This window comes from Mya arenaria, chromosome 8 (genome assembly GCF_026914265.1).
Source record: "Mya arenaria isolate MELC-2E11 chromosome 8, ASM2691426v1".
NCBI lineage: Eukaryota > Metazoa > Mollusca > Bivalvia > Myida > Myidae > Mya > Mya arenaria.
Window position 1 is genome coordinate 21,429,864 of NC_069129.1, and position 11,516 is coordinate 21,441,379.

Below are 11,516 nucleotides of genomic sequence, written 5' to 3' on the forward strand. Positions count from 1 at the left end.
ATTTCAGAATCGAGCTTTCTATTCGCACCAAGTAACAAGTGAATACAAATCCAAAACATTCCAAATCCAACAGAATAGCCTTAAATGCGCTTTCTTTAAAAGGTAATACCTTAAGGTCGGAAAGAAGGAGTTGAAAGAAACAGAAGATATTAATGAAAATAACACGGATCGGCATTGAAGCAATAGCTTTCGCTAGGCCCATACATCATTTAGCTTTCTTATGTAAAGTAAGAGTGTGTTTTGTATCGAAATTATGAGTTTATTTTCCTGGACGAATAAACGTCAAAATGCACCCTTAGCAGTACATGTTTTAAATAATTTTCTCTGGTAACACTTGATATACATGCGATAACATACAGTAAACCATTAAAATTACAAATTCAAATATCAAATGGATTTTTTCGTAAATAGGTGCTTTGCTAGAAAACTAATAAAACAGCTAAGTCATCCTTACGTATAAATTGATATCCTATGAATTGTGTCAATGATTGACATTTTTACAATAAAAGTATTTCTGGTAACATTATTTTCTAATCATTTATAGCAAGTTGTACTTAATATTCCGGAGACTGTCGAAACTTGTCATTCAGTAAATGTCAAATTGTTAAAGAGCAGATATTGTCATATATTGTGTACAGGCATATTGCAATCTGTGTATTTAGGTACATGGTGTCAAAACAACATATAGAGGATTAATCTTCTATCAGATATCACTGTTTTCTATTTAAACTTATAGCCATAAGTTTATTTCATAAACGTGCTGGAAAATAATGTTATGTTTTTCAAAACCTTGACATTATTGTATTATTCTGATTCGGAATTAAATTTAACATTTTATTATAAATATTTTCATCAAACAGGTAAAAAGCACACACTTCATATTACCTTTACCTAGTTTGGTTTATAAAATACGAATCGTTATGTACACAAAGTATAATTTTATACCGGAGATAGCATAAACCTTTTAATGGGTCAAATATATAAAAAGGAAATCGGTTTTTGGACATCACCGGTATCACCGGTAAACACCGACGTCACACAACAAGTACATATATGAAATAGCATACGGGTTTAAAAGTGAAGTTGAATGAACACAATTTTAAACATCTGCGTTGCACTTTACAGTGTTCATTTTATTGTCATAAAGCCATGTTGCGGTCATCAGGTCAATATCGATTTATTAAATAAATAAACTTGTTTTGAACAATTTTATCTTAGCGTTCTGACTATTGCGCTAATTTGATATTTTAAAATGTCAAGGTTATCCTTAACAGTCACTGATTCGATAACTGCTATCTTGAAAAAAAAATCTAGACCTCGCTATTGCTAACAGTCAACAAAAGCAATGAAAAGATTATCTTGCAGAAATTATATCCATGATAAATACCATCAGAATAATAACATTGAAAAATTCAGCTGAATTGAAAAATGAGAATTTTCCCATGGCTAACTTCGACTACACTTTGCTTGGAAATACATGATCTGTACCTGAGTTTTATCGGTACGCCACGATATTGGTAATTGGTTATGAATCATCCTGTGAAAAAAGTACAATATTAGTAGACATTTATTGCTCTTCGGAAAGGATTACATGTGTTCTTGACTGTGTGATTCAGACGTTGCCTAGAATATGAAATCATTTAGGATAAATTGTGTTTTCACCGGAAACATATTTTGATGCGTGTTTTGCTGGTGTTGGATTTGGACCGCCTCATGTTAAGCAACCCAATATTCACATGCCTTTGAAGACATTATGGCAGGGAAATGTACTCTCAATGCTCATCGATAATAATATGGACATGTTTGCATCCATAAGCTTTAATTTTTGTATTTTTAGTGGTGTCTCACTTTATTTTATGTGTCATAAATTGCAATTATAGACAAGGTAAACGTAGAATTTATCTGTGTTGATATCAACATGTCTTTACAGCCAAAATGGGACCTACAGGGACGAGCCCAAGAATTGACCAGAGATTCTGTTTACAACAATCAAGACCAAACAAACATACAACAAATAAGACACACAACTTTGCAGGACAACAAACAAAACTTACACATAGGCTAAACAACATATTTTTATATATGTTATACCTAAACTATTATTGAATTATACAAGTTGCAAACGAACAGAAAAACGAACAGAACAGAAAAAAAACCTACGAAATGTAGCTATCATACACCCATCAGCATCTTTCATGTCTTATACAACAAACATTTGCTTCTCGAGACTTGAGTACAAAAGCGATATTACATGCAATATTATTGCGCGCTGAGTCTGACTAGTCGCGGAAACCACGTGATCTCCATTGAGCTGTAGAGCATTCATTTATTACAGGCGGATCTCTCTGGTGGTATAACATCTTTGTGATGCTGTTTCAACGAAGCTTCTATCGGAGAGACTTCTAGTTTGAGTATTGATCTAAGAAATATCAGTTATAGATTGTTATTGTTTCTAAAGACGTAAGGTTACGATGACCTTGATAAAAATACATTCGAGGATGTTTTAATGAATTAAATAATCGTGGAATTATTAACGAAACTTTTACAGTGTGCAAACTACAATAAAAAAAATCATAGTTAAAATGTCGTGGTTCATAGGGATTCTTTCAATTTAAAAGATGCTGTGAATTGACGTTCATTTCTCACAGGAATGACAAAGAAAGTAATGATGGAGCAAGATAAAATTGAGCGAAAACTCAGTGTGCCTAAAATATGTCGTGAGGTTACAAATGACACCAAAACAGATCACGAGGAGCCAACAGTTGCCGATAAAAACCAACTATTTCAACGAAGAATGCAACTGCGAGACTCTCAACATGGAGATAATTGCCATTCAAGTTTAAACCCAGCAGCTCACCATGGACGTTCATGCTCATTCCGTAACCGACCCCGGCCACAATTGTTAAATATTGACATTGACCGACCAAGACGAAGCAGTTTACCATCACCTTCGGCGAATTTTCTGTCCGTATCTTTCGACAATATTTATAAACAGAAGGAACCATCTGACCAACAGCCATTACGAAGAGTGCGGTCGTTTAAAACAACATCGAAGGGGGGCATTGTGAATAGAGGGGACTCTTTTAAACGGAGCTCTAATAGTATAAACTCCACCGGGAGTGCAATGCATAGCGAGCATGGGGGGGCTAGATCACACAACAACAGCATACAGCGAATCAACAGCACGCAATCCCGAGACAGTGGGACCGCGGACGGTACGGGATCTTCTGTGAATACAATTATTCATAAAGTTGCCATGGTTGGGGACAAAGGTGTTGGAAAAACATCTTTGACCAATCAGTTTATGACATCGGAGTTCGTTGCATTTGAAACAGATAACGGTAAGAAAGAAATCGATAGTTCTACTCTGATTTAACCATTTTTACTGGAATTCGAATGTAAAGATGTATCTGTTTTGTACATAGGTTTAAATTAAGCATATGCACATATATTTAGTTTGCTGAAGTCTACAACTGAACAATAAGTTGTCTCCTTCGCCCTGCAACTGGCAGCGGAATTAAAATATTAATTCAACATCGATCAAGCTTGAAATAACAAGCATTTTCCCTTTTATCGTTCCATTTGACAACCAAAGCATTAAGCTATAAATCTCACTTAAAGTGTTTCAGCTTTAATGTAATTTACCTCGGCAAAATGGGGTACAACAACGAGTTCATTAATATTATAAATATTTTCTGCTTACCGCCATATAATTTTGTAAACTAACCAGGCCCGGGGCATTAATAATAAGAATGGTAATGTTCAAGCCCTATGTTCATAACGGCGGTCTCGATGGATACTGAGCTATTTATACTGTTGTTTTATCTCCGGCTCTGTTACATAACAAGCATTTTCAGCAGAGAAAGGTGGTCACAAATATATTGAGATTAAATGTTTGTCATGTTTAGAGGCAATATTGCATGTACTTACTTTTAAATAATAAAACATAACATGGCCAATAATACAGCCTATGTTTATACACCTGTAAGTATCTAAATGTTTAAGGTAATCAGGTACATGTTATTGTTTACAACTGTTTGTATCTTCTCCTACATTAAAACAATAAATAATAATTTCAGGCACGTACATTCTGTACAATTTTATTACGAGGCAATGGTTAATCAGCGCTGTTAGGAAAATGTAACGTTCTGTAAGAATAATCTTTCTTTGAAAACGTACTTTGATTAACATAATGTGTAAATGCGTGAATTTATGTTTTAAACAGTATAAAAAACAAATAATACATCGTATGATGGAAGCGTTTGAAACATTCGCACACAAGATATGACTGGCGTCAACATATTCCTATGATACAGCAAACACATATTAATATATTAAAGGCGAATTATGGTTTATTTAGCATCGATATATTCATTAACATTTGATATGACAGCGTTTAAAGTTACATAAAAAACTGGAATATAGATATGATTATTCGATGTTTCGAATCATTAGATAGTTATAAGAGATGTTGTAAACCTACATGGAACTGGTATATGTACTTGTAGACTTATATGTGTGCCGTACATCATGCAGGTATATGTTATTTACAAGTTAAGAACTACATGCACGATTGCACGAGGGACAACTGCGGCTCTACAAGCACACATTTATAAAGAAATACTTAACTCAACCGGAATATTTACCTGTACAAAAACATGTTAACGTACACTTTGTGTCTTGCAACCTTTTTATCATAGTAATTTGACGTGAGAAATGCTACAAACAATCTGACATTTGTATAATTAAACAATAATTCCTGGTATGAAACACAAGTATCATGAAAAATGGTTCGTGTTAAACAATACGTACATATCAACCTTTAAAGCTTTTACTTTGTTATCTTTGTTGTCATCAGCTTTGGTATTAACATGATTATCTAGACATGCAGCTAATTTAGTAAACAAAATATTTGTCATATTTATTTAGCATTGTCACGATGTATATAAATATATAAATGGAAATTACTGTCCAGCATTAGAACCTGAAGTTTTTGGACGTATAAGCACATTAACACGTGTATTCTGTGGGGCGTATTGGTATATAATAACCTGATATCTAAATGCGTATGAGCATGTTAGCACATGAATATTGAAATACTTATTCATAATTGTATTTATTACATAAGTTATATATATTATCAGATAAATTAATCACGTCTTATATTTTGTAATTTATTCATCACTACGAGGGAAATTCGAAGACACATCCAAAACATGTAGTAATTATATTCATACATACTATAATATATTTACTTGTGTTGATGTAGAATTTAAAGATAAACATTGGTCGCAGTAAAGATGGTAAAACAAAGTAAATAGCGAAATACTGCACATCCAAAACGAACTTTATGTTTATCTATATATGTGATGTTAAAATTCCTAATGGCTAACTATGGCCATATTACATATTCGATGTGTCTCATAGATTAATCAAAGACAAGTCAAAGTTTAAAACTATACATACTTATGTTAGCCTTAAATAGTTGCAGAGTAAAGTAAATCTAAAAACCTAATTAGCTCTTGCTTATAATTAGGAGACACTGTGTAAAACCCTTTATATTTAGATCACCAATTCGAGACTAGATGAGACATGCCAAGCATCTTGCTAAAATACTTTGTGAAAGGAGAATGATTGGCTACGTGTAGAAATTTTCTAGTGAGCCAGAAAGAAAACAAAGTGGTAAATGTCAACCCCTATCTACGTTTCGCATTCACCTGCAACTTAGTTTTGCACAAGTATGTCGTTTCTACCAAACGCTGTAGGATTCCTAGGAATCACAGACAAAAGATAAACATTAATCAAGTCCTGAGATTCCTTACATAGCGCAAACAATCAGGAAGGAAGTGGACAAATGATGGCATACAAAATAAAAAGGATAGAAATAAAATTCGGATCAGACTGGCATAATCACTCCACTGACTTTCCTTGTTTTTTTCATATATTTCAGGAATGAATGACATGACCTTGATTAGTACACACATACGTAAAACATTTTTATAAAAGGCAAATTTAACGGCCGCAGAAAAGCTATTTTCATTTTACCTCTTCGTTAAATAGGTCACTTATAATTACTAAGTATCACAGATAAAACCTGGGCATTAATGGTAATACCTTTAAATAGTAAAATATGAAATATTTTGTATTAAACTATAAAGAGAAAGAAAGTATTAAACAGTTCAATCTGCTTGTAAAACGAAACACAAACCTAGAGGAGAACAAGCATATGCTATGACCGACAATTAACACAACTGCAATATATTGCAATATAATATGACAAACAATTATAAGTAGTCATTTAAACATAAATATGGGTGTCAAAAAACTATGCTTCCAAGAATTCGTCTTAATCCCAAAGGTCATGTTTGAATCCAACATGTTTATAAACATCCTTCTTTATTTACTTGCCTCGTTTAAAGTATGAAAACATACTTTAGAGAAATAATTTTCGCAGTGTGGATTGGAGTCTTTACATTTTTTTTATATAATCTACTTGGAAATGACATAAATAATACAAAGGGTATACAGTTGCACTTGCGTAGATAAATGACATGCTGTCAGTATTAGTATAGAATTAGCATATACTCCCAAAAAAGTTTTACCAAACATAATACAATTGTTTTAATATAACGAAAAAAATGAATAAATGTCGAAAACAATGGTTCTTATGAAGGATATAGAGATTTTTTTTTTTAAAAAGTGCAGAAAACACGGTATTTCTACCTGATGAATCAAGTATAAATCACAGTGAATCTTATATCACTCACCAATCTTTTTTCCGTTTTCAGCTATTAAATACACGATCATAATCGTGTTTTCAGTAATTAACATTTTACAAAAATGCATTATTTAGTAAGCAGTAATTGAAACTAGTGTTATGAAGTGATTACAAGTTTATGTTGATACTATGTTTCCTATTCTCAAATTTTTTTTTGCTTCAGATGACGACGAAACAGATCGTCACGTGACGGTCCTGTTAAACTCCGAAGAGTCAATAATAAAAATTGTTGACGGGGCTCTGAAATCGCAGGTAAATACGCGTGGTTCTCCTTCAAATGGTTTTGAGGATGGCACCTCCTGTTTTGTCGTCTAAATAATATTGTAGTAAACTCTGACCCGATGTATACAATGCATTGAAACTTACTAACTGAAGTACCACATAGTTTACAATTTATTTAAGTTTAGCAGTTATTTCGTATTTTTCCATTAAAAAAGATTACTGGGTATGTCTACCAGGTAGAATTCATTCCTTATGCGTGATTGGCTAGTCGGTGTTATCACGTGATATTACCGAGGTAGGTGTATAGCTTAATTATGTCACCCGATTAGAGTAAGCCTTTATAGCTCAGTGAGTACGACGCTGGACTGCAATTTTGGCCACACGGGTTCGAACCCGGTCTCCGACACAATTATTTTTTTACATTTTGGTACTTTTTTACAATTATGATATCAAAGCGTAACACATTCTATTAGATAATTGTCCTGAGATTCGTAACAGAAAAAAATAATTTTTGGTGCCAATACGTGAAACAGCCCCTTTAAGATTAACATTTATAAAATGTTAAGTTATTAAAGATTGATTGAATAAAAATAACATAAAAGGAATATATTGTCATAAATTTTAATAAGTTACAATTAAAATGAAATAAAAATTAAGATTAAGGCAGGTATATTCACAGGATCGCCCATAAAGTTACAAAACTTCCAATTTTTTTTTTAAATAAAAGTTTCTAAGTTAAAATATGACTTCATGTAAATATAACAGTTATTACAGATACACAGCAATGAGTAACTAAAAGTAAAAAATATGAAACATAAGCATTCTTTGATTTCCCTGTACAGTTTGTGGTAATCATTTACTCCATTCTTAAATTCTTAATATATATTTCTGGATTGTTTTATACAGATTAGCAGTTTGTTCAAATCAGAATAGCTTGATAATAAAAGTAGAACTGGTATTTTTTTTTTACCTCAGGCAAATAAATAAAACAATATAAGCCTCTAGTATTATGCATAGGTATTTCTGACATCTTGGTGGGGAAATTGACTTTTTTTGGTTCACATTTGTAAACACATGGTTAAGACCAAGTTGCCTTACTCTATTTTCAATAATTAACCATCCAATTTTATTAAAATCTGATGATATCAAATGAGATCTACATTCATACCCATGCATTATCTAATTACTTTGTTCCGATCAATCTGTAACTCTTTTTTTTCAATTATTTACGAAGACAATTATACTTGTATGAGCAAGCGACATTAAATAAGCGTATTACATAGCAATTCAAATTCCAGTTTAAAAAAGAACTTTGTCTATGCAAGAACTTTATCCTACAGTTCATTTTCCTTACTAGATCGAAAACAACATCTCAAACGTATTTCACAGAATATTGTGAGATTATAGTTTGATCAATACAAATGATAGAAATGTTTTTGACTTTAGATTTTTTTTCGTTTTGATCCAAACATGATACACTCAGCAGTTGTGTTAATTGTATTTCTATTTCAATTCATTTTTATAATAAATCTTGCATGCATTGTATCCACAATGTAATCACAAAATCGTCGTGCAAGATTAATAATACGTGAAAAGCATTTCTAACGAGAGCTTTTACACAAATATATTGCAAAAATGTACTATCGGGAAACATAATTATATTACAACTGTACAGTTAGAAACTTAAGAATGAATGTAGAGATGTCCCTCACAAAATGCAAAGATATATCAGACACAAGACGATTGCATCATTTTTTGTTTTTAACTAAACACACGGTTAACGTCATTCATGGTACATTTTTCTCAATGCCAGCCAAATTCTTTTCATAGCAGAGAATGTAAGAGATACAAATACACATACTCACTAGCTTTAATTTACAGGAGTTCTCCAGTCGATCTGTTGATGCCTTTGCAGTGGTATATTCGATCACAGACCGGGCGAGTTATCAGGCTGCTGTTGACATTTTGTACCACGTTCGCCATCAACTTGACATTAAAGACAAACCTACCATTCTCATCGCCAACAAGATCGACCTTGTGAGAAAACGTAAGGTCACTAGAGAAGGTAATTACTGTTTTTCTCATGTGAAAGGTTTATTTTGCACATTGCCTTTGTTCTATCATTTCATTCTGCCAAATACATTAACCTGTGTCTATTTGATATCGAGTACAAGTGATAAAGGGAAAGACTGACATTTGTTATGACTTTTAAACCGTTTATTCTGCATCATTATGTGTTGACGTTTAACATATATTTCATAATAAAAAAGGAATGCATCAGTACCAATAAACCATGCAGATATTGTTTGATTGATAATTACAATTGAATTCACTTTCTGTATCGACCATACACTCTGTTACAGCAGTTTAACGACCAACCATGATGTATTGATACCTCCTTCCTTTTTTTCGTTAAATACATTTCTTTCAATATTCCTCTTTTTTAGTAATTTGCCTTATGCCATTAGTAATGGTATTTTTGTGACTTAATATGGTATAATCAAACCGTATGAAGTATTTCCAATTCTCTAAGGGTTTCTTTGATATGGAATGTACTTCCATGATAATTACAATGTTACTTTGTAAATAATTAATGATGAAGTTCAGTAAAGAAAATCAAAGAATGTGATTTCCAGGAAACCAAAACGTCTTGTTTTCACAAAATCAACGTAGAATGGTTGAAAAAAATCCTGTGAATTGTTGTATTGAGGAAATCAGGCTACTAAACCTTCTGTATTGTAAACTAGAGTTCATTGGAATGCCAGGCTATTGCATTTACTAAGTTTTGCTATAATTATCGATTTGAACGTGTCAAAACAGCTGCATTTGGCCTGGTCACGTTTTAAAATAAGTTTAAGAACACTATATACTAATACATATTGGTATTTTATATTTCAGAGGCAAGATCGGTAGCTAAACAGTACAACTCTAAATACTGTGAAACGTCCGCTGCTCTTAATCATCACATAGATGAACTTCTGGTTGGAATACTGAGTCAAATCCGCCTGCACAAGACCCCAGGACTACCAATAGATCCACCCAACTTTAGGCCAAGTCAAAACAAGCTTGCCAAATGTTCCATGCCGGGACCAAAACGTTTACTAAATTTCATCTTTCGTAAACATCCGATGCAACCGTCTTGCCATGAGTGTGAAAACCTCTTTACGTCATAGTTTGCTCTCTTTGTTTCTTCTTTTTGGAAAGAAACTATTTCCGTACGACTTTTGATTATTTTCTCAACACATTGCTACTTTTAAATATGAAAAGTGCAAACATATGATATAAGGCATAATGTGAAACCTGACTTTAATACTTATGTGAAAAAAGGCTTAAAATTAAGTCATTGATATTGAATACATATTGTACTATTTGTTTTCAATATCACATTTTGCCACTGCTTGCATGATGTTTATAGCAAATTATCATATCAATTAAATCAATCACAAACAATGTAATGTACATTTTAATGGATTTTAATTATAATGTCGTTTACCAAACTTTGTAATATAGATTGATTATATAACATGTTTGATTTCATAAATTCTGTTGCGTTTGCATATTTCTTTGCAGCCGTTGAGTGATGAAAGGAATGATTGGTTTCAATTATTTTAAATCAAAACCGTTTCGATTTCGTATAACCATTTAAAAATATAAGTCCATTTTTACATCAACTATTGCAGTATAGAAAGTGTTTACTCTGAAATATTAAAATTGCTAACGAAACAGATCTAATATCAAATTCACACATGGATATGAACAATACGAAGCCTTGAACTTCATCATTTACGATCAGATATGATGTGTTTCGCAAATCGTTTAATTATAGCATTGTCATTTTATACAAAAGCAGCTTTAAAGGTTAATTGAAAATTACGAGGCATGGTGTATAACAATGGAATTGATTTTATATTGACTTAAGGCGGATGTAACGAATGGTCTATGAAATTGTTTTACATATTTGAATAGCCAGTACTATTCCTATTGATGGCGTATAGGTTGTGTTACAGACCATGCTGAAACATTTTAATATTTACCAGATGAACTACTTTGTAAAATATTCAGAAAGAGAATATATATATGTAGGAATTTCGCATAATGAGTCTCAATACTGTGATGCTGCCTATTGAAAAGCCGAGCAAACTCAATTAAAAATAAATCCACTTATTGTTGATTCAAAGATGAGATAAAATGCATTTCATTGTATAATCAGTCCGATATTATACAGGTATCGTATATTTGACCACCCTTGTAATCGTTTTGCTGGAGTTTCATAGTCATATTGTATTTAAGATCTTGACACTTGAAATATCATTTAAATCAATTTGTCAAAAATATAAAATAGAGCATATGACACATGTAAATCGTAGACATGTTTCTTCTGTATTCATGTGATTTCCAGGCGACATTATTTGGTTTCATTTAAACATTATACAGATTTACTCTTCAGATGGACACCGGTCTTGCTAAAGACTTTGATGTTCGGTATGGCGTATATAGGACGAGTATTTTATAATTC

The 11,516-nt window shown here is 32.3% G+C and overlaps 1 protein-coding gene across 1 annotated transcript; it reads left to right on the forward strand.

Annotated features, from left to right (window-relative positions):
• Positions 1 to 2,327: 2,327 nt before the first annotated feature.
• On the forward strand, positions 2,328 to 10,553 carry LOC128243488 (GTP-binding protein REM 1-like). Its single transcript, XM_052961280.1, has 4 exons — positions 2,328 to 3,341; positions 6,942 to 7,030; positions 8,882 to 9,065; positions 9,899 to 10,553. The coding sequence occupies exons 1-4, from the start codon at positions 2,651 to 2,653 to the stop codon at positions 10,171 to 10,173; spliced, it is 1,239 nt and encodes a 412-aa protein (XP_052817240.1). The 5' UTR covers positions 2,328 to 2,650; the 3' UTR covers positions 10,174 to 10,553.
• The last annotated feature ends 963 nt before the right edge of the window (positions 10,554 to 11,516 follow it).